The 25,778-nt window shown below is 37.7% G+C and overlaps 3 protein-coding genes across 3 annotated transcripts; 1 reads left to right on the top strand and 2 right to left on the bottom strand.

Moving 5' to 3' along the window:
• Positions 1-2,028: 2,028 nt before the first annotated feature.
• Positions 2,029-3,929, bottom strand: LOC126604228 (cytochrome P450 CYP82D47-like). Its single transcript, XM_050271384.1, is given in 3 exon segments — positions 2,029-2,744; positions 2,866-3,012; positions 3,014-3,929. Coding segments are annotated over 3 exon segments (1,575 nt in total). The 5' UTR covers positions 3,818-3,929; the 3' UTR covers positions 2,029-2,120.
• Positions 3,930-8,167: 4,238 nt separating this feature from the next.
• Positions 8,168-12,036, bottom strand: LOC126601321 (probable transcription factor KAN4). The gene is made up of 6 exons (XM_050268010.1): positions 10,930-12,036; positions 10,642-10,718; positions 10,294-10,333; positions 9,907-10,009; positions 8,614-8,716; positions 8,168-8,489 (listed from the first exon to the last, which is right to left on the bottom strand). Exons 1-6 carry the CDS (start codon positions 11,444-11,446, stop codon positions 8,313-8,315), a joined length of 1,017 nt encoding a protein of 338 aa, XP_050123967.1. The 5' UTR covers positions 11,447-12,036; the 3' UTR covers positions 8,168-8,312.
• Positions 12,037-22,562: 10,526 nt separating this feature from the next.
• LOC126604189 (uncharacterized) lies at positions 22,563-24,738 on the top strand. The gene is made up of 7 exons (XM_050271339.1): positions 22,563-22,740; positions 22,870-22,939; positions 23,080-23,139; positions 23,325-23,439; positions 23,523-23,638; positions 23,916-24,040; positions 24,328-24,738. The coding sequence occupies exons 1-7, from the start codon at positions 22,664-22,666 to the stop codon at positions 24,464-24,466; spliced, it is 702 nt and encodes a 233-aa protein (XP_050127296.1). The 5' UTR covers positions 22,563-22,663; the 3' UTR covers positions 24,467-24,738.
• Positions 24,739-25,778: the final 1,040 nt, after the last annotated feature.

Here is a 25,778-nt window from a genome sequence, read left to right on the forward strand (position 1 = left end):
CATGAAGTACATGAGCTTGTCTTCCTCTAACATGTTGGGCACCTCGAATAACAAGCTCACGAAGGCGTTGACATAGTCTTTGACGCTCCCCGTTTGCTTGAGCCACCTTAGTTTCTCCTTGGCTTCATACTTGGCATTTTGGGGATAGAAGTGCAACATAAGATCTTTCTTAAATTCATCCCAAGTGGTGAGAGAAAACGTACCTTGCTCAATCTCCATGCTCCGACGACGCCACCACATAAGGGCATTGTCAGCTAAGAACATGGTTGCCGTAGAGATTTTGGACTCGTCATCTTCAAGCTTTAGGTACTTGAAGTATCGCTCCACGTTCCACACGAATGTGTCGAGCTCCTTTGCTTCCCTCTTCCCATTATAGGATTTGGGTTTAAAGGAGTCGATTACCTTGGAGTCCAACGCCTTGATTTCCCTCGACCCTTGCACGAATTGCTTCACGACTGCTTCTTTACAAAACGCCACATCTCCCTTGAGTTCCCTTGTGTCCTTTATCTCTTCTTGAAGCGCCACAAACCTTGCCTCTATGTTGTCAAGGTGAACCTGGACTTCCCTCCGCATCTTGTCTGCCATGGTGTTGAGAGCGCCAATGAGCTCATCTCGTAGCCCTTCCACCAAGCCACGCAGTTCATCCTTACCATTGTCCACCATGGTTTGGATTTCCTCCTTGTCGACAACATCCTCATCAAGTCGAGTATCGAACTCGAGTATGGTTCGTTCCACCTTGTCGAGTCGCTCTTCCATGGTCTCCATCGATGCTTGCAAGTCCTTTAACTTTGGCTTGCTCTTGGCAACGTCTTGGACCTCGGCAGTACGCTCCCTTAGATCGGAGACTCCGGACACCATCTCTCCACTTGCCATATCCTACTTTCCTTCAAGTGATTCACGAGCTTGGCTCTGATACCAGCTGTCACGGGATGACTCTTTAAGCCTTCCGCCCGTGCGGCACTTAGACTTGAATACCTCGATGAACAAGCTAAGTAAGCCTTCGAAGCCTCGCTTCCCCGGATCGAATCACCAAGAAAGCTAAGATAGCTTGGAGAATGCTAAAATCACTTAGAAGATGGGAGAAAGGAAGCTTTGTATTGAAAGTTAAGAGAACTTTACAATTGCTTACAATTCTTGGATTCTTGGATGGTTTGGCCAAATGGCCTTGCCTCCTATTTATAGGCCTAAGTCACCTCCTCAATGGAGGGTTCTAGAATCCCCTACTTATATCCAAAAATATCTAGCATAGTTCTAGATACAACTTGCCTAATCTAGATTATTCTAGGTGAGGCTTAAATATGTACACTTGTGTGGAATGTTCCGGAATGCCCTAGATTATCTTGAATGCTCCGCCACGTTCTTGATTTCTCCGGGACGTTCCAGAAGCTTCCATGGAGACATGGCTTCATGGGCTTAGATATATGATGTCTTGGGCATTTTCTTTGTTTTTAACATGCGGCCCGTGACACTTGGATCTTCTAACCTTCAAGGCTCAACATTGAGCCTTCTTGGTATAGGTTAACCAAATCATAGATTAGCTAAATCAAATCAAATATACATTCCATGTTGTACTGAAACAAATATACCTAAGAGCCTTCCTTGGATCTTCTGACCTTCGAAGCTCAATATTGAGCTTTCCTGGTATAGATTAGCCATGGCCGCACCGTTGGCATATGTAGTAGTGCTCAACAAAGGCCCTTAAAAGTGCATTTGGTTTGCGCCAGAGAGGAAACACGGCTGTGAAATTTGTTAGAAGGGACTGCTGCAAAATGAAGTGATGGGAGGAGATGGAGATTGCTGCAAAATGAAGTGATGGGTGGAGATGGAGTGAGTTGACAATTGGTTTGAGTTGCACGCGCTTTTTTAGGGTTTTTTTTTTTTATCCTTATCATTAAAAAAAATATAGTGAATGATTTTTAGTTAAAATTAAAAGTTTTGAAGTCATTTTCATTAGTTTTCATTTATAATTATAAACTGATATATCAAGCTTGTTAGGGAAATTTGTTTAGTTGGACTCTAATTAATGGGTTTAAGTCTGAAAAAAATATAATGCATTATGAGTCACATTTTACACCACAAATATCATATATAGTTTGCATTATCGACGTTTATAATTATTATTATCCATAAACATTTTCAGATAAACGAGGTTTGACGAGGACTCGAAGTGGGCTGGATTTCACGTTTGATAGCCCGAGGCTCCCGGTCATATCAACAGCTGCATTTTCTGGAGTTGAGATGTCATAAGCATGCAGAAAACTAGCCAAGGTTAACTGTATGACTTGAAGAGCAAAACCCATTCCAGGGCATATTCGTCTACCACCACCAAAAGGAATGAGCTCAAAATTGTGACCCTTCACATCGATATCCTTGTGGGTGGTAAGAAATCTCTCCGGCTTAAACTCCATCGGATCAACCCAAACCCGGGGGTCACTGTGGATCTTCCATAGGTTCATCATCAACCAAGTGTCCTTTGGGACATGGTATCCTCCTATTGTGCAGTCCTCGCTGAATTTTCTTATACCAGAGAGTGGTGCCGGTGGGTACATTCGCAGCGTTTCTTTGAAGATGGCTTGCAAGTACTCCAGGTTACTGATGTCTGATTCATTCACTAGCCTTCCTCTCCCAACATGCTTGTCTAGTTCTTCTTGAGCTTTCACCAAGGTGTGACGGTTGTTCAAAAGTAGCGAGAGTGCCCATGTCATAGTCACCATGGGTGTGTCACTGCCCCCAGCAATCACGGCCTGAAAACATTATAATTTCAATTAGGATACTCTATACAATTTAAAAACTGATAATTGCAATTTATAGATATGAATTCAATGTTATCATTCAAATTAATTTAGAGAATATGTAACTACATACCAAACATGTCGCTTTGTTGACTGTATCTGCGTCAAATCCTACAACATCTGCTCCATTGAGGACTGAAAGCATTACATCCATGAAATCCTGCTCTTGGGCTTGAGTTCTTCTCTGCTTGTGCTCCTCCAACCATTCCATAACAATACTATATATCTAGCTCCTTCGCTGTTCTTCTCATCGCTTTCTCGTGCCCACCTATATCTAGCCACCTAAGCCACGGAACAGCATCCCCCAACACAAACAACCCAATGTAATGAAACATATCCCTTATGACGTTTTGGCACCGCCGCGCCTTCTTTTCGTCGCTCAAACTACCATTCATAACGTTGAAGTAACGCTTTCCAGCAACCATTCGAAACACCACATTTAGTGTCAAATCCCCGAACCACTCCTTCATCTCCACCAAAATTTCTCCTGAGCCTCCTTTTCTTTTGATCCACAGTTTGTACAACTCCTTCAAGCTTATCTCTACTTCGGACACTCGAACATGTTTGAGCAGCTCCAGCCTGCTGTTTGAGAGTAGCTCGTGGGTTGCTATTTTCCGTATTTCACGCCAATACGGACCATAGGGGCTATACGCCACCAAGGCTCCGTTGTAGCTCAAGTGTTCAACGCCTACGATTTTGGGACGGGAGGAAACAGCCAAGTCATTGGTGGTGAAGCACTCCTTCGCCGCCTCCCAACAATTTACCACAAGGGCGGAGTTGAGGCCCACATTGATGGAAAAAACCGGTCCATACTTGTCCACCAAGCCTCCCAAAACTATATGGGGAAGCTCGGGTCCTGCCAACAAGTGGATGTGCCCTAACAGAGGCCATCCACCCACAACCTTCGGTGCTTTGGGAAGCGAGGCAGCAGCTCTAGACTTCCTATTTATGATCAAGTAGGAAAGCACAAGTATGGCAACGATTCCAGCTATGGCAGTATTTTGGTATGGGAGATGGAATTCCATTGTTGCTTGAAGGATCAGTTATCTGTGACCTTTCGGAGATTGGCTAATCCTACAACTTCTTTGTAAATGTAGTGTTTGTTTGTAAATTGTATCCATGAGTAATAATGTCTTTACATCACATCACATCACAATTCACTAATTCCGTTATCCTATAACTTCCGGAAGGACCACTTATCACTTCAGAATAGACATATTCAATTATTGTAGTACGGTTAGACTTTGAGATATGGAAACATAAGATTCGTGGCTGAAATTTTGATGACTAACGTGGAGAGCTGATAACCATTTAAAATATGGAAAAGCATAGAGCAATTCCACACATTGGAGATAGTCTTTAAAATTTCTTCGATATGGTCGATATTTCAAAAAAAAATATAAAATAAAATAAAAAATCAGAGAAAGATATGGAAATAAGGGATGAAGTCTAAGTTTAGGCTAAAATCGATAGATGTCGTCAATATTCCTAACACATCTGTTAAACATCAAAGAAACTCTTATTTCGTCCAAATCAATGTTTGACAACCTTAAAGTTTTATTTTAAATTTCCATTATTTCAATCGAAAGCAACCAATATTGATATCGATATATCTATCGATATTTTCACCGATACCGATATTTAAACATTGGTTGGAGGATGGCAAGGACAAAGCAAGGGCAAGGCACTTGTCCCTTTGCAAAGTAATTGTCTTTGTGCAACTTCACCCATTCGACAAGGCGATTACTATTCATAATTTTTTTTTAAATGCCTTGTAAATGTGAACTTTGTAAGTTTGTTCTTTAAAAAATAAAATTTCATATTTAACTCCAATGATTTAATTTCAAATACAAGGCAAAGTATAGCTTTACAACAAGTATAATTAGTTAAAAATAAAAGGTTAATGAAGAAAGTGATTGGATATTTATATATTTTTTTTCTTTTTCCTATTTTTTTTTCTTTTTATTTTTAACCATTATATTAATCCGGACCGTTTGATTTTTCTTATTATCAAATCTGATGCGTCACAATGTTCCATGTGGTATAATCGTAACTTTCACTTGTTTTTTACCGTTAAATAAAAGTCCAACTGTCCAGATCATCGGGTTGTTGGGTTCTTTAGCTGGAGAGATTTTTCAGTATGACCGTCACACGAGGTGATACACTACGTGTCCCTATAGAAATGATGAGTTATGTGTGTTAAAAGGTTAATAATTTAAAAATTAAAATTTTCCACTACTTGCATAAAAACACGTGATGTACCATCTGTATTTCCATCACAACTAAAAACTTCTGTTTTAGCTGAAGCTGCCGCAGCGAGCCCTAAGTTATCAGAAGTTGTTGGCCCACTCACCGAGACGCACGTGTATTACACGCGCCAGAAATAACAAATAGCAGAAAGTAGCTGGCAGAAGGCCGGGCTTGATTAGGGGCAGTTGGGCGGGCTTGTTGTGGCCCACGAATTGCCATCCTTCTTTTACCCCGCTGGAGGTGGTTTCTGAAGTTAAAGGGGAATTGAGAAGCCCTCGCCTTTGCCCTTGGCAATGGATGCAATTGCTCTTATAGGTGCAGCTGGCGGGATCGATCGGAAATCAAACTGTCAAACCACTTTAAGTAGTGAAGACTTATCATTTTGTTTTGAACTTTATCATTTAACAAAACTTGGTTTTATAGTGAAATCTTAATTTTTTTATGGTATTAGAGCAAGGTGTTCGGTGTGTGAAGCTTAACACCCACATGTGCTTTATGTCACCCAATTTCTGTTGTCCACGTATTAGAATTAACAATTTGTCACACATAATAAGACATGTTGAGAGTATCAATCTCACCTAAAAATTAAAAATAAAATAAAAAAGAACTTTACATGTGCTTAGCTTACAGACAATCTTCTTAACTATTAAATAAACTATCCATCAAATTGGTGTTAAAATGTATAGGGGAGCAAATCTTAGTAATTTTTAATTTGAGATTCGAATGTGGGAAAATGATTTATTATAATAACATCGAACGGAGCAAATGATTAGTGCCAATAATGAATAAACTACTCAAAATACAATTGTAAATTAAAAGCAACAATCCAACTACCATATAAGTTTATAAAATATCATTCAATAGCTAAACAAGGAAGAAAATTACTGATCTATCTGCTTGTCATACTTTAATTAATTTTTAGTTATAAATTCTCTGTTCTAAAGACAAATAACAAGTACAGTGTTTATTTTCCTTTTAAATTAATGAGTTTGAAGTATTAATTTCAAAATTGTAAGGTTATAAAAGATTTAAGTGTGAAATGTCCAAAAACAATGGAAAATGAGCATATTATGGATAGTACAATGGTGATGTATGCGATTACTTGTAATTGGACGTGGACCACAGCAAAGCAAAGCGATTTTTTCAAAGACTATATAGCGGATGCTAACTAAACTCCCTAACTCACGACCGCAAAACTAAACATAAATTCATGAAAAAATAGCGGTCCAAATGGAGTGAAATCAGAAAACGATAGAAGCGAAAATTCTGACCGAAATGATGAACAAAGTCAATAATACTGAACGTACATAAGATCAATAATTCACCTGACTTGGCGTTGGTGGTGGTGCTTAATTCAGAAATCGTAATCTCCATCTCTGCCTGTAGTTTCGTCCAGACTCCATGCGCATTTTCTGAGCAAAAGAGGGGCCGCATCATGCAGGGAACCGAATTTCACAATTTGGCATTGACTTATTCAGTCACCTATATTTTTCTTCATATCTTCATTTCCATTTTTTCACTCGGTCGTCGGTGGCAAACTACGATTTCTTTTTGGTTAGACATTTTTAAATCTTATGGGGGCCCTTTGTTGATATAATCATGTAGGCTTATATGAGAAGAGATTCTCTCCGGATCTCTTCCACCAAGGTCATCGAATCAAGTAATCCAGACTCTTGAAATTTCATCCAACGGTAAAAATTATTATAACTTTTGAAGGATCAAAACAGGTAGGCCGTTTGATAAAATTTTAAAGGTCTGGATCACTTGATCCGATAACCTTGGTGAAAGAGATTTGGAGATGATCTCTTCTCAACTTATATAACTTGGCATGCAGGGCCCAACATTGGGATAATTCAGGCTCAGTTTTGTACCCATTTTTTTCTCTCGTATAGAAATGGCCATTTACATACTTATGAAGCCGAACATGTTTCCGATTTGAAACAATTCTCAACATCCTCACAAACCGCTTTAAGTGCATCAATAATGCTTTTGAAACCACGAGCTAATCTGGGGTTCCACCCGTTCACCCAAAAAAATAATCTGGGTTCCACCCCAAAACGAGTATGAGTGACCCAATTGCTTCAAAATCTCAGATTTTTCAGAACTTTGATGCAGGACAACTCCTTAATTACATCCTCACCAAAATTACATAGAACTCATGTGATTAGAGGTAGGAAGATATGAGTTGGAAAAGCATGTTGATAATCACTGTCAGCTCTTACGCCCCATGTTCTTAAATTATCCCCATAAGTGAAACTAACTGGATGGTCAGTATGCGAAGAGAGGTCTCCCTTATAGTTATAACTTATAAGACCACAAGAAGGTAGGCAGAGTGGAAGGACAATTGTGCTAGGTGTTAAGGATAGAAGTTAGTTGACCTAGGCGAGCCTCATAGTCTTGATAAACTTTTAGGTTTAGCATAATCCACCGTCAGCACTACCGATATTTTTTCAACTTAACCACATATTATTAGGGGTTGAGTTGTATCACAAAATGTCTCGGGTGAGATAAGGGGTTGGCTTCATCTTTCAATTTTAGGACTAGCTTAGTCTTTTTTAATAAGAAAAAAAAAGTATTTGGTAAACGACTTATCGTATATTTAGTTTAGGTTCATTACTGTGAGAATGTGAGGACAAAATCCTCTATCGGTGAGAGACCAAACCATGCAAGAGCTTATAAGAATTTGGGTTACTCCCCATATTACCAATTGGTTTTATGGTGGATCTTCAACTTTCTTATTTATTAATTGCTTTAAGGGTAGTCCTTCTCCATGGCGCTTAAAATCTTATAATGATCCCTTATCGAACTCAACTAAGAAATCCATGTTAGAGACTCCTCTAGTAACCATCCCCGAATTCCATGGAGGTGTTATTGTAAAGAAGGAAAAGTTCCAAACCAACTTGTATGAAGGCACCATGACTATATAATCGGCTTATGCCCTTGAGAGTATGTCACGGTTCGATTTCTTTTAGGGTAACTTGTCCAGGTAAAATTTAATGCATTATTTTAGGAGTGGGCTCCAACAAAAAGTTCCATGTAACTAAGGATAAATTACATAATTTATGTTATACCATGCATTTCCCTCTTAAGTTTCTGGTTAAAAAGAGACAAAATTAAACAAGGAATTACATGAAGTGATTGATATTGCACATTAGATATTTTCTTTCTCGACGTCTGCCTAAAAATTAAGAGGCAAATTAACATATATTAACTCTAGTGTTTAATTAAGTAACACTTGATTAATTTTGAAGCTTAATTAGCTAGCTACGGTTAAGTCATTTGAAGGTTGAGGCTATTGAGCAGTGTCCACTCGCCACTTGGCCTTCCAAGAGTGAACTCTAGATTGAGGTACATATCCGACGATGCCAAGGAGCTACAATCCAACGTCGGCCTCTCTTTCATGCTTTGAGCATACCCATGGCGGCGGCCTGAATCGTCTTCTTCCACCTATATATCAAAGATAAATAGAATGTTATATATAAACACACACACACACACATACACATATATCTACAAATTTCTTGTAAAATTTTGATATAGTAATTGTGATTATTTTTGCATTTTTGCATACCTTAGTGCCATTTGATGGTGGGGAATGAGAATATGTCAAACCATCTTCATGTCTTAAATTAGAGCTCCCAGTTGTGATCTCCGTCGAAGAAGACCGCAAACCTCTGCACACAAAATTAGACCATTAGTGATCATGTTGCTTAAGGGGAAGGATCCTCATTTTTTTTGAAAAAATGGGGACACGCTCCCCACTGTTAGATTGACTTTAATGAAATTGTGTGGTTAAGATTAAAACACATGTCACACAATCTCAACCACACAATTTCATTAAAGTTAAATCCAACGGTGAGGAGCGTGTTCCCATTTTTTTGAAAAAATGGGAATCCCTCCCCTTAAGCAATTCCCATTAGTCATCAAACATAATCACACATATATGAGTTCTGCCAGTTAGTTAGAACAATATTTTCATCCTCATAAATTCAAGTTTAAATCCTTCTTTGCTTAAATCAGTGTAATATCCTGTATATGCCGTGTTATAGAAAAAAACATATATATAATAATCTTAAAAATTAAAGGCACTTAATTGTTGTACTTTTATTGGTAAGAAAATGTGATTTTGCCCTACCTAATGCAATCTACAAAATGCATGTCATGCTACTTTTGTAACCGGCAACTGAGATCTAGCAACTTCAATTCTAAGCAGAGCAGGACTCAGTCGTAATGGAGTCAACAAAACGGAGTCAACAAAATGCATCGATTTGGCCAAGAGATTAGACATGCCTACCCCTAGCTAGCTAATCCATCCAAGGTCTTTGATTTCTTTGTGATTTGTGTCAAATATCACTACCGTTGGATTTCAACAGCGTTGAGATTTGCAGTGAATTTCCTTGACTTTTGGTCACACATTGGGATCATATCTAATACACATTCACAATCCAACGGATGTGAGATGTGGAGCTCGTTGTAAAGGACAGACGTAATACTTACATTCCCATAACAACCCTAGCCAATTAACTCCATTTTCATCAAATTCAAGGTGCTTTGAGACTTCAGCAATAAATATTTCTCTACACCATTAACAAAGACAGACAGCCACCATGTTGGACCAAAAGAAATTCCATCTCCAAGAGTACTAGCTTGTAAAAATTCGTGATTGTAGGTTAACATTTGCATTCATTTACTAATGCCACTTATTAACCAAGTAATTAAGTCAAAGGATTTTGCTTATTGGTCTGACCTGAACTAAGAAATTTATTCTAATTCTAACTCATTATTTTGTGCTCCGTCACCCTTTGAACTAACCTTAAAAGCTTAACTTAGTGTTAAAAAAACAAATTAAAACTAGAGAACTCACCTATTAGTGTTAACTTTGTCACAAGATAATTGTCCATTGGCTTGAAGTGCTGGATTGATTTCTGGATTTTGACTCAAACCGATTTCTGTTTGTCCTTCATGACCTACAACATTTACAATAGATAGAACCAATGCCCCTGGATTTATCAGACACAAAGCAAATAATTCACATGGACTAGCTACCTAACAACTACTGAAAGTCAGTGCACTTATATCCCGGCCCTCAACCATTTTTTACTTTAGTTTGGGAGGACACAATGGATCAAGTGATCGAAGAAGTCCCACTCAGATCACCCCAAGCTCCCAAACAAAGAGATAATGGAAAGATAAATAAACAATAATATGGGGTCCTTGTAAGATGAGAGGGCCGGATCGAAAATCTAATTACCTGTTCCTTTATTGTCTGTGCTCTTCACTGTTCTATACATCTGCATGAAAACACCCAAACGAAAAATAGAAGAAAAAAATTAGAGAAGATGAAAAATTAGAAAAGGTCCACATTTTCTGCAAGTACCCCCTCTAGATGCTTTTTTGTCCTCACCCTTTTGTTCTCTACCCCCCACTACAAATGAATCATACCCATATTGTAAAAATACAAATATGTTAAAAGGTACATTGATATAACAACTCTTTGAAAAATTACAAAGAAGGACCATTTTCATTATTCGTATGTTTGAAATCAAACAATTAAAAGAAGATTGAGGACACATGAGTAAGCAGTGATGCTATAGCCCACCTGCAAGTGACTCTTCACGTGAGCAAGGGTTAGATCCTTCACATTCATCAACTCTAACACAGATTTTGGCGTTGCCCCTGCAGTCATATTTTTAATTAATTTATCAATTACATAAGAAATAAGAATTAGCGTTGAAATAACTTGATTAATAATTAATTGTTTTCTCAAGGGGTTTTATCTCAATTTTTTGCAAGGGGTTTGATTCACTTTCTCCCAGTATAACTTGTAATTAATTGTTCTTGGAAATTAAATAGAAATGTGTAGAAATTAAAAAGATTTGTCGATTACTTTCATGGCCGCCAAGAAGCTGCACTGCATGAACGAAATGGGCATGGAGGGTTGTAGTCCACCGCATTCTTGGAGCTCTGATGCTTCTTTTCACACCACCAACCGTTCTCACGCTTCTCTTGAACTCGCGGCCGTAGATTTGAGGGTGGTGGTGGTTGAAGCAATGATTACTGTTGAAGTTTCTTGGCATTTGGAGGGCTGGAGGAGGAGGACTAGCCATATGGTGATGATGATCTTTCCTTTCATCAAACCCTAAACTCAACTTTGGCTCCTCAACCGCCGAAGCAAGATTGTAACTGCCACTCCTTTCAAGGTGGTAGAAGCCATGTTCCTGACTCAAATCGCTTCCGCTGCTGCCGGAGTCGGTGGCTGAGCTCCTGTCTGTACTGTAAAGTGCTTTTCTCGTTACTCCGATATCGTATGGAAGATCATCCGCAGATGATGGAGGGCTGATCTGTAAAGAGAGATCAGGCAAGGGTAAAGAAATTTTTTTCATCATGCTAGGGTTTGAGCTCATGAGGTACACAGGGAGAAAAATAAGTGACAATGGTGAGGAACAATAAGAGAGATTCTTATAGCAAACAGGAAAGAGAGGGAGAAATGTGTAAATTAATAATATGAAGGAAAAAGGGTTGAGAGGTATGATAATTATAGGGTCATGAGTGCCTTATGATTTGCATTGGGGTTGAGGAAGTGATCAGACATATAAATTAGTAAGTTGGTAGCCGGAGATAGGCTTTTTTAAGTAGGATCAAACAATTAGTCAGAGACGGGGGGAGAGAGAGAGGGAAATGGAGAAAGTGAGAGAGTTTTTTTGGGATGAAGGGATGCAGGAAAAGTTAGTGAAAAGAGGAAGTTGTGTATTTAAGAGAGAGTGCAGAGGGATCAGAGACCTTTCCTGCTTTCGAGTTTCTACAGCTAGAGAGAGCCAGAGAGAGAGAGAGAAGCCTGGTCTTTTTGGTATTTTGGTTTATGTTTTTTTATGGTAGAGAATGAAAAGGAGGTGCCGGGATATAATGGAGGTTTCTGCAGGGGCAGGGAATGGTTGGAATTCGAGAAAACAAAAGGGGCACTGTTCAATGGAATATCGGAAACGGAATTGACTCTCTCTCTCTCTCTCTAGGTTTTGATGGATGGATTTATGTATGGATGGATCGCGACCTGTTTAAATACGCTACTTACTCTTTTTTTGTTACTATCAGGTATAATTCTCGTTCAATTTTAATATTTTCCTTAAACTAGAATATTTCCATTTTATTCATGAACGAGGATTGACTGACCAGTACTGCAGCCCTTAAATTATCCCCCGTTCAAAACTCCAGCTATGCCCTTATTCGTTTTCTTTCTTGCAGACGTGACAATTAACAATTATAGAAGGGAATATGTTTCTCACCACCTTCAAGAAATTATGATACTCACCACCGAAGATGAGTTTAAATTTTGAAATATGTGTAGTAGATAAATATAAATTTTAAAATTCAAAATTTAAATTCATTCAACATTAATAAATAAGGTGGTGAGTATTATCATCACTTTAGGGTCATCTTTAGCTTCCATTACCGGGTGCAATTTGTTGGTTCTGATCAAAGTTCTGAGGCATGCATATGAGTATACTTCATGATTTCAGATTTGAATTCTCCGATCCGAGACGCTCGTAACTCGAAAACTAAACCCTTTTTATCTTAGTCCTAGTGGATTTTGACTAGAAAATAAGAATATATAAGAGTAATGAATGTTAAGATAAATTAAATTTTTAAACCAAATTTGCAAATTAAATGATATGTCATCAATAAGAAATATGCACGTTAATCACACTTAAGTAATAATCCAACAACCACTCAGTACTATGGTCTGGTTCGAATATCGTGAATGACAAATTTGATACCAAATTAGGTTGCTCATTGTGTGGCTTAGCCAAACTTCCCTTTCTTAGTATAAAATATATCATTGTACTCATCAACATCCACATCATTTGATTTACAAATTTTAATTTAAAATTTTGGTTACCCTAGCATTATTCAAAAAATAATCAATGTATTTGTATATCTTGCGTTTTTATACATGTTTCGTTTTGAATTTTAATTTAAAATTTTGGTTACCTTAGCATTATTAAAAAAATAATCAATGTATTTGTATATCTTGCGTTTTTATACATGTTTCGTTTTGAGAAATTAATGCGTGACGTTGAAAACATGATCATGAGCTATAATGTATGTGACTGTTTATTGATATTAAAACTTTGAGAATAAACTCGTCATTCACCATATGAACCGGTTGTATCGCACAATAGTTTTTTGTTTCCAAGGCTAAGGGCCTAAGGCCAACCCTAACTCTTACTTAGGGCTGGTTTGGTATTGCTGTGCTTTGAAAAAAAGCTGCTGTGAGAATAAGCGGCTGTGCTGTGAGAATAAGCGGCTGTGAAATAAATCAGCAGAGTGTTTGGTAAACTTTTTTGTAAAAGTGCTTTTGGAAAAAAAAGCAGTCTGATAGTGAGTCTTTTCATTAAAGGAGCACTGTAGTTCTGTGTGCTTTGAAAAAAAGCCAGTTTTCCAAAGCTACAAATTGCAGCTTCAGCTTTTTCCTTTGATTTCAGCTTATTCTCACAGCAGCTTCCAAAATAAGCCATTTTTTTTAAGTTTACCAAACACCAAAAACACTTCCAGCTTTTTTTCATAGGAACTTTTTTTAAAATTACCTCAACCCCAAACTGGGGCTTAATCAACTCAATCAAACCGACTATACAATAATTGCCAGCTGATCTGGTGCTGCAGCCTCTGCCAATTCTCCCTCATAATATTTTTCAAACCAGTTTAATTTGAACAATATATAGACGCTGGTCCAAGTGGGCAATACCAGTTTGTCGATCATAATCGAGCTGTACACGTGCGAACCCCACGAACAAATACCTTAGCTAATTACTTTTTTTTAATTAAGCTAATTTGTTAGTTCACTATATGATTAAATCATAGCTAATTAGAAATAAGGAAATGATGAAGAAGGGGATGGAATATAAATGCATAAATATTGATGAAATTGAGGTTCCACCATAAAATCAATTAGCAATATGGGGAGTAGCCCAAGACCATATAAGCACATAGCAAACCTTGTCCTTCACAGATGTGGGACAACTCTCAACACGCCCCCGCACGTGTGGCGGATTTTCAAGCCTACACGTGGACAACAACTGAGTGACATAGAGCGCGTGTGACCGTTTGGCTTCACACGAGGACAACCCGCTCTGATACCATGATGAAATTGAGGTTCCAACATAAAACCAATTGGCAACATGAGGAGTAGCACAATACCATATAAGCACATAGCAAATCTTGTCATTTAACAATGTGGGACAACTCTCAAAATATATATATATATATATATATATATATATATATATATATATATATATGAATTGAATTGAATTGAATTGAAGTCGTATATATGAAGCATAGAGGAGGTGTCAGAGTGGCTGGGGTGTCCGGCGACACCAGGGTCGCAGACCCACATGCATTTCTAACTATTCAAGGTTTTCAAACATTCCTCATGCCACTCGCTCCACATATACTTTAGTTCAATCACCTTCATCCTTATTAGGATTACATTAGTGAAGCATAAAACATGATGGAGCGAATTCAAGAACAGTTCGACAAATGCAAAATTGTAAGCAATATTTAAGCATTGCAAATTTGGATTTTGAGCTCCTATTTAGACCGTAATAAGCTGGGATTGAAGATGAGAACGGTTCTTGCGTTTAAAGCGCTGTTTTGCCTTGAGCTATAAGTTTTTTATACTAAGTTCCTTCGTTTACTAGATAAAACTTTTAAGGATACTTTCGAAAATTGGTTATTTTCATTTTTGTTTCCATTTAGATTGAGAATCGAGATAGGGTATGTAACCAACTTCTTACGAGTTAGGGTTGTTATGTTTCATATTATTCATTCAATCTTTGAGATTTTCTCATGCTTTTAATGGATTCTAGTCTTTCTTCTCTAAAATTAATGTGATTTCCTTTTGAGTGTCACATTGTGTCAAATAAAGTGCATTTTCTTGTTTATATATACTTGTGACTAACGATTTTCATTGTACATGTCATAGCCTCATAAATGGTACCGTTTTCTCAATTATTGTGTAAAGAGTGCATCGCTCATTATGAATAACTATTACGTTAACTATTGTTTGTTATAAAACTAATATTGATTCGATGTATATGAATAGAGTAAATTGTACAAATGGTCCCTCAACTTTAATCAAATTGGAGCAATGGTCCCTCAACTAAAAATCCATTACCATTGGTCCCTCAACTTATCAAAATGTGTAGCTATAGTCATTTTCATCAATTTTGTCAAAATAAGCTATGTTGGAATGACCATTTATATAATTAGGGTTCCTTAACTCATCAAAGTGTATAATTATGGTTCTTTTCGTCAACTATGTCAAAAAATTTGTCAAAACGAGTTATATTGGAAGGACCATTGCTACAATTGGGTTAAAGTTAAAGGACCATTTCTCCACTTGAATTAAAGTTCATGGACCAATGGTAATGGATTTTTAGTTGAGGGACCATAACTGCACGTTTTGATAAGTTGAGGGACCAAAGGTAATGGATTTTTAGTTGAGGGACCATTGCTCCAATTTGATTAAAGTTGAGGGACCATTTGTACAATTTACTCATATGAATAACTAACCGATCTCAACTTGATTGGTTTTTTAATGTCATGATGATCATTAAACATTGACTGATAACATAATCATATGCTGTTATGACATATTCACGGAAAAAATCGTTATCATAATTAGATGGAAAAGGAAGTGAAACCCTAGTGTGTGCTTCACAATATAGTGCTTTAATGGAAGCAAGGACCAGCGCGTGTGGAAACGAGAGCGTGTAGAAGGAAGTGGATGAAGGTGAGGATGATAATTTCAACGGCTAGTATCTGTCCGATACACAGTCTTCGATCGTCCCCAATATTCCCTCTCCGTGTCCAAGTATTCCTTGGCCAAAACCCATCTGTCGAGCCCCACCCGCGCGTGGAATCCCACAAAATTAAAATTAGAAAAATACGTAGAACTCATCTCAGAGACCATATTCCTCGGCGTCAACATGGCTTCCGGTCACGTGACATATGGACGTGGCTTGACAATAGGCTCTTTCTTTGTTCTCTTCTATTGGTCTTTTATGCTTAATATTATAATATTAATTTCAACTCAAAACCCCATGACTTTTCCTATTCTTTATTATACGATTTGTTTAATTAGTTTATTAATCGTGATTACAGAAACAACAAGATGACTAGAAAACGTTAATCATTTGTTAATAGTTTTCGAAGCCACGGTCAGCGCCTGATGCGCTCTAGATTCTCGAAGAACATAAAATTTTGTATTTCTTCTCTCTAATTATTCTAGTATTAAATTAATTAATTAAACTGAATTAAAAGTATATGATCACACACACTCCTCGATGAATCATGATCACATATTCTCAATCCTCATCTTGTTGGAAGTATTGAATAATAAGGTTGCGGGAAGGGGAATATCCGGTCAACATGTCTCTCTATGGGTTCATTTGCAATGTTACCAAATGCTTGGGGCCATTGCCATATTATTCCTTGAGTTATATTCCATGAGTTTGTCTCATAACACCATCTCCCTACTCTCTCATATTAATTACCTATTTTAATCTTCTGACCATATCCCTACTTTTTAATTTAGTCCTTTTTTGACAAGGACCCCAATTGGTTCCACGTTAAAATAATGCACATTCTAATATTTCATTTTCATATCATGCGCCACCTACCTCAAATATTATATACCCTCCCTTGACCAGATATATAAGGGGACTATTGATACAATCAGACATATCTCCTTGTTATTAATTAGTATTGTTCTCATCACGTGATAGATGTTTGATGAGAGATACTAATGATGGAATATATTCATGTTACACCACATATTTTACTGATATACAAGCGAGGAACAACAATATGAACTTTGAATTCATGATTTTAGATTTTGCATGCCTAGTTGGCCTTAATATGCACGACAAACCTTAATTTAGACAAGTGACAGATAAACTACTAGCAATAGTACACTTTGCTAATTAATTAGAGATGCCTTCTTGTGTTAATTAATTCCTGGTTTAGTGCATCCCAAGTTAGAAACTGAACATAAATTTAACTTATAGTTTACCAAGATATGCATGTTCTTGTAAAGATATATGTTGCTTTTGTTTTACTGTTTATATGCTTCTCAAAATAAAAAATTGTATATACAAATTTCTAATTAATGTTTTCATCTTTTCACGTGCATTAGATCAATAGTGTGTGAATGAAACCTAACATTAATATTCTGGCAACAGATTCAAGCTTAACAGGGTTGGGGTTAGGGTTAGGGTTAATCTGGATTAATTATCTTAATTTAAGGGCATTCTAAGAGCTAGCTAGCTAGAAAGTTCCTTAGCAAAATGGTTCTACTCTTAGAAATTTGGAAAGTTAAAAAACAGGGCAAGCCGACCCTTACCCATTTTTATTCGGTAAAGAAAAACAGCTAGCAGTACTAAGCTTTTTAATTACCAGGACTGAGTTAATTACTGTCTTATTGTTTTGTTTGTAGAGGTAATTAAACTTATACGTATAAAGTATGCAGTAATCAGGAGAATTATATTTTTATGAGAAGAATATTAGTTTCTTCATGGCGATTCGTGAGATTCGGATACAGCCATACAAGCATGTGTTGCTTTGAGATTTGAATATCGCCACCTCCTCCTTCTCTTCCTTTGAGTACCAATGAGGATCAGGATCCTCTCCTAAGTAGATGGAGAGGATCCTCTTGACCAGGTCCATCGGGCCATTCAATTTTTATCCAACGGCTACAAACAGGAAGTCCTTTTAAAAGTTATAATAATTACAGCCGTTGAATAAAAATTGAACGATCCAATGGGCCTGATCAGGAGGATCCTCTCCATCTGCTCAAGAGAGGATCCTGATCCTACCAATGAAACGACAAAAAAGAAAGGAAGGAATCACCGAAATCAACGCCGTTTAGGCTCACGTGCCCAATGACATTACATCGTTTAAAGAATAAGACGATTCCAACACATCAACATGCATGCATGCATATATTGATCATATTTATAGAAGAATGCTAATATTTATAACTAGTTATTTACTTAATTGTGCATAACTCCATTGCAGTAGCGAGTTTTTGTTGTCTCACTATGAACATTTGTACATATCTTATTATTTATAAAACTAAAAAGAGAAACAAATGTTATCGGTACTATAAACACAAGCATGCATGCATGCATGCATGATGCATCCATCAAGATCGCTGGCCAATGTGGCTGATTGGGTAGAAATAAATTTCCCGATGCCTTTGAGTGATACTGGACATTTTTCGTTATCAAGGAATTAAAAGATGCTCTACTGAAGAAGGAAAAGCTGACGGACGTCAATAGTCATTCTCCAAACTAACAATAATGCAGTCAAAACACAACTTAAAAGGTTGATCAACATTTGAAAACTCGATTTGGCCTGGTTCTTCTTATCACTTTTGGTCCAACACTTCTGATTCAATAGCAACTTCATGCCAAGTTTTTTCAAACAAAAACAGAAAGGCAGCTACCTAGATTTACCAAGCTGAGCTGAAAGTGAAGCCAATTTACAAATAAAAATTAAACATTAATAAAAGAAGAATGCATGAGCTCAGAGCCTACGCAAAATCTTGAAACTTGAGACTTTCTTCTGCATTTTAAAATTGGCTGGACAATACCTTCACCTTCGATGGTAGCTAAACAGGTCTGTAGTCAATCCATGCACACAAATAATTAGAGGTCCATTGGGTATTTAAATTAGGTCTAACCCTATTTTGTATGGTTTGGTGTGATTATTCAGTCAGCTCTGTGTCATTCCATGCCTTATAAGTTAAGTTTGATATAAATATGTATTTATGAGTTAAATCAGTAAATTAGGACAATATATTTACAAAAAGAAACTAATACAAACGTTTTCATGCTCATCATTCTTTTGGCATGTGTTTCTTTCTAGCTCTTAAATTTTTTTTTGCTAATACGCACATATATTCCTACTCGTGCTCTCTCTCTCAGCATCTTTTCTCGCATTCTTGAAAAAACCCTAAATTTAGGAACTCCACAGTCGTCGGCCCGTTGTTCCAGCTTGGGGCCAGTGGCAGTCCTTCTCATCTTTTTCCCAGCCTCCCTTTCACCTCCCCGCTATCCTCTCTCCACCCTTATTTCACCCCTTTTGTTTCTTCCATCTCCCCTCAGCCTTCTTGCCGCCACCCCCTCTCCTGCATCTTGTATATCCTCTCATTCTCCCTTTTCCTGACCTAACGATGTCTCCAACACTCTTTTTGGTTGGGTTAAGCCAGATTATTATCGTTCTTCACGATAATGGGCCAATTTTATTGTCCTTAACTGTCGAGGGTGTTGGCCAAGGGTTTTTCCCGGGAATAGTTTGATTGGGTGCTCGGGGTGGTTTGATGCCCAAATCTGAAGGCACGATTTCCTCTCCGCGGCTTATGGGTTCGTGGTGGTGGCAGGCAACAGCGTCGCACGTCGGTGGCTTTGGCTTGGCAACCTCTATACCACACACACTACTGTTATTGTCCTTGCTATAACTGTGACCCACGCTGGCCGACGAAATTAAAATTCTAAAACGGTTTCTAGTGTCAACAGATTTGTGCTCGGGTATGGTTTGTGGTGTTGTCGTTGTGTTTAGGTCCACGATAGTGGCTTTGGCTGGAATCCCTCTGCGACCCACCCTTCTGTGTGTTGTCCTTGCTAAAACTAACGACCCACATTCCCTGTTACCCACACCTCTAGCCATCTCTGTACCTGCATCTCCTTCGTAGACACATCATCGGCTTTAGCTTAGGTTTTTCAGTTTAATTTATGTTTCGTGCTTGTACTGCCTAGAGTGAGTTTGTGTCACCTTGGCGATTTGAGGTGGCCTTGCTTATTGAGGTGGTTTTATGTAAAGGTCCCGTGGTAAGGTTTGTCATGCCTATCGTTTTTTGTGACAAATCTACTCCGGGACAGTACTGGTTCTAGTGGTCTTTTGTGGCGACCATATAGGGTTTAAATTCATTTGTGTTTGTGCGAATTTTCTCCAGGTCAAGAAGTTGGTCACAGGAGAATATGTATCCATCTGGCACCTGTTATTCTTGTTCTTGGTAATGAAAATTTAGATTTTTTTTCTCTGAAGAATGTATATACTTATTTCAACTTCAAATAATTTACAAGAAAACGAGAAATCCCTTTCCATTCTGTCGATTTTGAACGCTTTCATTCAATTAATATTCCGAACGTAGTTTTCCATCATTTTCCATTCCATTTCCCATGCAGTGAACCTGTGATAATTCATCTGCAGCTTAAGCCCTGGTTTTAGTCCTGTTTTCAATTATGAAAAATTTGATGGCTTTCCGCTAAGCATTTAGTTGTATATGGGGATCATACATCCCAATCGCTTAAAATCCTTAGCTCTCTTTTCTCTTTTGGAATTAATAAACTTCTTGTTTGCTTGGGAAAGATCCTTTGAGTATTCCCGTGACACTGTCTCTCTCTCATTTTCCCCATAGTTGTACTCTGGACCACACAAATTAAATATAAATTTGTAGTAAATATATACCCCCTATAAAGGAGCATCTTCTTAGCATGAATTTCGTTTTTACTGTAGCAAAAATGAGATAATACATGATTATTGCAGAGAACTAAGATAATACATGACTATTGCAGAGAACTATGCATTCACCACATAAGATCTCTTGTATATTTCACTGTTTCTCTCATTTTTTTTTCTCCTAAATACGAAGAACATGTCGTAACTATATATAGTCCTTACTAGATTAGAGTAAAATGCAATCTCTGCTAAAAATAGCTAATCTATATTTGTTCCAAACCTCCAAAGCACCATCATATATTTCCATTTTTTTTTTTACTCTTTCTCACACTCATATATATGGGAATTAGGGGTGTCCCATCTGTGCTGGCAATTGTCTTGCTTCGCATCTATAGCATAGAGGAAAAAACTCATTAACCTTAAACGTCAACATCCATCCAACAATATATCCACATTTGCCGCTATCCTGAAACATCCACTTGATCAAATTGGTCGTGTTTGAATTATTATCTTTTAGTATCAAGAAATGTAAATATTATAATAATCACACTGGTGAGAAAGACATCAAAGAGTAGAAACGAAATAGGTCGTTGTTCATGTTTACTGTCTACAGTGTTGTGGCCGGAAATGCCACGTGAACAGTCAAATGATTCCTGAATTGGCATAATATTAGACATAAATTAGAAGGAAAAAAAGGTCACAATTAGAGCCTAATTATTAAAAAAACCAAATATAAAATGGTACTTAAGAAAGAAAACAAATGGAAGCTTTCAACTATGAAATGCAAGACATATGCAGTGATCTGGTTAATAAGTAGATTAATTACATGCATCCAAGTGTGGCCTGCAAGTATTTTCTTTTTAAATTTATTTTCTTCTCTTTGGAGCATAGACATGGCATAAAACCCTAGCTAAAGTTTTATAGATAATGGTGGACCATGTGTGGTCAGGGAGAAGTGGTGAAACAGTCAAGGCCCTGGCAGAAAAGACAGTCGTGGAATCTGGAATTTCTGGTAAGAGATCAAATTCGATCTCAATTTTTCAATGGGAAATATGGAATCCACTATGAGCGAATTATTGTGTTTGTAGTTATTTGATAAGATAACAATTATTTCCCGAAAAACAAATTTAGTTTTTGTTATTGACATTTGATAATAATGAGAGACAAATGAATAATTAATAATTAGTGTTAGTTCAATTTTTATGTATGTGCTTTTCGTATGACTCAATTTTTCATTGTGTTGCATTTTTATACGTTAACCATTTTGATCATTTACACCTAATATAAGTGTTAATATGCGTAGTTGGGAGATAAATATCTACGGCATGCTCTAAAATGTTATGTGAGCTCCTTGATGGCCTCATGCCTTTATTTAATCTAGTCAGGCGGGCTTTAATTGCCTCACAAGTAAACAACACAATGGCCATATTGTTCAAATTCAAAGAACAGTGACCAAAGTGGTCATACGATCTCTTTCAACTTTCACTCAAGTGCCAAGGAAATTGTTTTTCTTCCAGAAGCCCTTATTGATAACAAATACAACTAATAAAACAACAAACCCAATAGCACAATCAACTGTTACGGACAATTGACACATGTACAGTTAACATGATGCCCTTTGGCATCATATCAAGTGGTATTTAATCTTTTTTTATTTATTAGAAGCGAAATTTCATATTGATCTACACTAAGCGGAGAGGAAAAAAAAAGAGTTTAAATTCGAAATGAAGTAAATTAAAGAAAAATACGCTAATCACTAGTACAATCCACCACATATCATTGGTACCCTAACCACCAATATTCTCGTTTGGATGAAAAAACCGCCAACCCCTTTTCCGCTATCTGTATGTTTCGGTTTCTCCGCCGGCCCATTAACACTAACAGACACTCCATTTGCATGGGCCCAGTATACGTTTGCTATGGGTAAATGAGGCCCATAAACTAAATGGGCCTGGGTCAAGTTAATCGAAGTTCAAAACCGAACGAACGGGTCCTCAACTCACCCAAATTTTAGTCGAGGATCGAGATCGCACTGCGAGATTTCGTCCGTCTGAGAGTCTTCGACTGAGAGAAAGAGAGGAGGAAGAAGAAGACGGAGCGAAATGACGGTGTTTCACTTCTTCAACTGCGCCATTCTGACGTTCGGCCCTCACGCCGTCTACTACTCCGCCACGCCGCTGTACATCCCTCCTACTTTTTTTTTTTTTTTTTGTTCGGATTTTTTACGCTCTCACAAATCACACTCAATTCACTTCGTCTTCTTCCCCAAATCAAAACCCTAACTCGATTGTGCGATTTAATTGTGCAGATCGGAGTACGATACGCTCGGTACTTCCGTCAAAGCAGCTTTGGTTTATCTCGGAACAGCTTTGGTGAAGGTTCGTTAGTATTAATTCGTGGTTAATTCAACTGATATGATTAGAAAAATCGCATTTTTATGTAAAATTATAGTACTTTGATGTAATTTCAACAGAAATGGCTGCTGATGGTTTTTGTTTATTAAATCTGTGTTCTGCAGCTGGTTTGTTTGGCAACTTTTCTGAAGGTATCTGACAATGAGAGCTTCGATCCGTATCAGGTATTTTCTATATTTGTTTCAGTTGAAATGTATCTTTCCAAATAGAAATGTCGATTTTCGATAAGTTCATGCTGGTTCCCATGTTTGTAGATGAAGTTTTATCGTAATTTGGCTAGTGTTGCATTTAAAGATTATAAATTTAGACTGAAATAAGCAAATTCTTAATGTCTTTTTTCGGGTTTCAGGAATTGTTGAAAGCTTTAATCGGTTTTATAGACGTTGCTGGACTTTACTATGCTTTGACTCAGCTGACCCACAGGAATATCTCTCAGAATCATAAATTTCAAGCTGTGGGACTTGGTGAGTAGCGTGTGGAAAACGAAAATTATAAGTTTTTATTTATTTTAGAACAATTTTGAAGCTTTTTTGTTCCCTATTTGCAGGATGGGCTTTTGCTGATTCTGTTCTCCATAGATTGGCACCGCTATGGGTGGGTGCTAGAGGACTAGAATTCACCTGGGATTACATTCTCCAAGGCCTTGAAGCAAATGCCAATCTGGTATTCAATTGTTTCGTTTCTTTGTTACTTACATTGTAGTTTTCTTATCAAACATGTCAGCCAGAATGCTCGTTGATAGGTTCGTGGATATAGAATGCTAAAATCCCCTTTGACTTTGGGAGCCTGAAAGTGACATAATGATTTCATGTTAGGCATACCTCAATTATATGTCCTATTTTAACAAACTTGATTAATATAACTTCAAATTTTTTTCTTCTATAATGGATTAAATTTGCCTATCTTTGTTAATAAGTTCCTGTTCACTGTCTTTATTCAGGTCTTGAGTATATCCCTTGCTGCATTTGGATCTTTGATGTGGCTTCGGAAAAACAAGCCTAAGATTATGATTCCTTTAATATACGTATGTGCAGGAGTTGTGGCAACCATGCCATCTATCACAAGGTCAGCTTCTTAACTTCCCTTAGTTCTACCACTGCTTGAAAAATTCTTTGCTTTTAACATCTACTCATCGCTACGGCACATTGATACTCTAGGTAACATATTTCTTTCCCCTTCCCTTAAAAATAGTGATAACTCTATGTCCCACAAATTCTAAACCTACCTTCCTCTTTCGTTTTCAAATTCTGATTGGTAGGGCTGGTTCCGTTCATCAATTGTCAAGTGTAACAACTAGATTGCACTCTTTTTAAGTTTCTCTCCCTTGTCTAACTCACTTATCGTTTATGCAGCTATCTGAGGCGAGGCCTGGGTTGGCAATTTCCGGATGTGGTAGTGTTTGAACTAGGTACCTCTCTATTGATGGCCCTCATCAGTTGGCAGCTCTTTGCTTATTGTCAGAGACCCTCTGCCCGAAACAACCAATCATAACCCCCCAACATATGACTACCAGTCAGAAAAGGTCTTCAGGATTAGAATATCCTCTGTTCTCTGTTTCTTCGAATGGTTACCCTTTGGTATTATTATTTTAAATCATTGGTATGTAGAGATTATTCTTTTATCTAATTTTGATCAACAGACCTTTAATGATTTCGCAATCTGAGAGCGTCAGCGTATTTGTTGCAACTTTATATCAGTTTCTACTGGTGTACTCACCAGGATTTTTGGGTTGAAGATGGAGATAAACGTACTTTTATATCGCATATTTCCCCTTCAGTGAGTGTTGGAACACTGACATCTTACCATGAATTTTATGGATATAATCGTATTCTGCAGAGTCGTGCGGTCTTTTCTATTTATGTATTTACAAATTGGGATCTGATCCACAGATTGTCAGTTGCTGTGTGTCAATTTAGTCATAGGTGTGTCACCGTCTTGCTCAGGGTGCACGAAATCTGTTTGTTTTTCGGTTCCATTCAAAATATTTGGGTTTGACAGTGTCTGCAAAAGCATGGTCGTTTAGTTCTTCCGTCACGCGGTCGTTCGGCTGCAAAAATGCCTTCTTTCTGGAGAAGGATACCAATCAAATTGCAACCTCAAACCCTAAACAGGCTAGCTGATGTTGCCACCACTGCATTAAGAAGTGATGCAAATTTGCAGTTAATTATCTGGAGCTGTAAGTAGCACATTGCCTCTGAAAATATGTAGTTGCATCACACCTCGCTTCACAAACTCATAAATGATGGCGTCCCCAGGCGAAATCTCGTTTATGCTAACACAAGCTAACCATCCCCGCGCCATCTGCAGACGGTGATCTGCCCTGACATGAAGTTGAGCAGGCCACGATCTTCCGGTCAGATCTTGAAGCGTTAGTCTCGCCACTCGGAAGCCCTGCAACGCTTACTAGTCCTCGAGCTCGGGCTACATGCTTCGGAATCGTCTGCAACAAGGAAAATCGTCAATACCAATGGAAGAACAAAAACACGACGTACATTTTAGAGCAACTGTTTCAGAAACAGAATCGTGCGAAGTAACGACCAAGATACCTAGATTAGATTTCTTCAACGTTTTCATGAAACATGTATTTCTCCGGTTTAAACAAGACGGATCCAGTTGATGATTCTGCTAAATAAACACTTGCAGGTCTCTTTGTGCACGCTTACAGACTTGTTCTCCTAGACTCTGGGGTCCCAAAACCCATGGTCACTTGCCGTTTGATTTTCAACCAATGCTATGTGATCAATTTAATTTTTTTTTGTAGTTTCTCCTCTACTGTTTGATTTAAGATCGAATGGTAGATGAC

The sequence above is a fragment of the Malus sylvestris genome, chromosome 15 (assembly GCF_916048215.2).
Source record: "Malus sylvestris chromosome 15, drMalSylv7.2, whole genome shotgun sequence".
Lineage (NCBI taxonomy): Eukaryota > Viridiplantae > Streptophyta > Magnoliopsida > Rosales > Rosaceae > Malus > Malus sylvestris.

What these genes read in the sequence shown, in the direction of transcription:
- LOC126601321 (XM_050268010.1), bottom strand. Translation starts at nt 11,446, where the DNA reads ATGAGCTCAAACCCTAGCATGATGAAAAAAATTTCTTTACCCTTGCCT. An exon ending in CACAGACAATAAAGGAACAG is followed by an intron (nt 10,010 to 10,293) that starts GTAATTAGATTT and finishes TAAATGTTGTAG; the next exon opens with GTCATGAAGGACAAACAGAA. An exon ending in CACCATCAAATGGCACTAAG is followed by an intron (nt 8,490 to 8,613) that starts GTATGCAAAAAT and finishes TTTGATATATAG; the next exon opens with GTGGAAGAAGACGATTCAGG.
- LOC126604189 (XM_050271339.1), top strand. Translation starts at nt 22,664, where the DNA reads ATGACGGTGTTTCACTTCTTCAACTGCGCCATTCTGACGTTCGGCCCT. An exon ending in TACTACTCCGCCACGCCGCT is followed by an intron (nt 22,741 to 22,869) that starts GTACATCCCTCC and finishes TTAATTGTGCAG; the next exon opens with ATCGGAGTACGATACGCTCG. An exon ending in ACCATGCCATCTATCACAAG is followed by an intron (nt 24,041 to 24,327) that starts GTCAGCTTCTTA and finishes TCGTTTATGCAG; the next exon opens with CTATCTGAGGCGAGGCCTGG.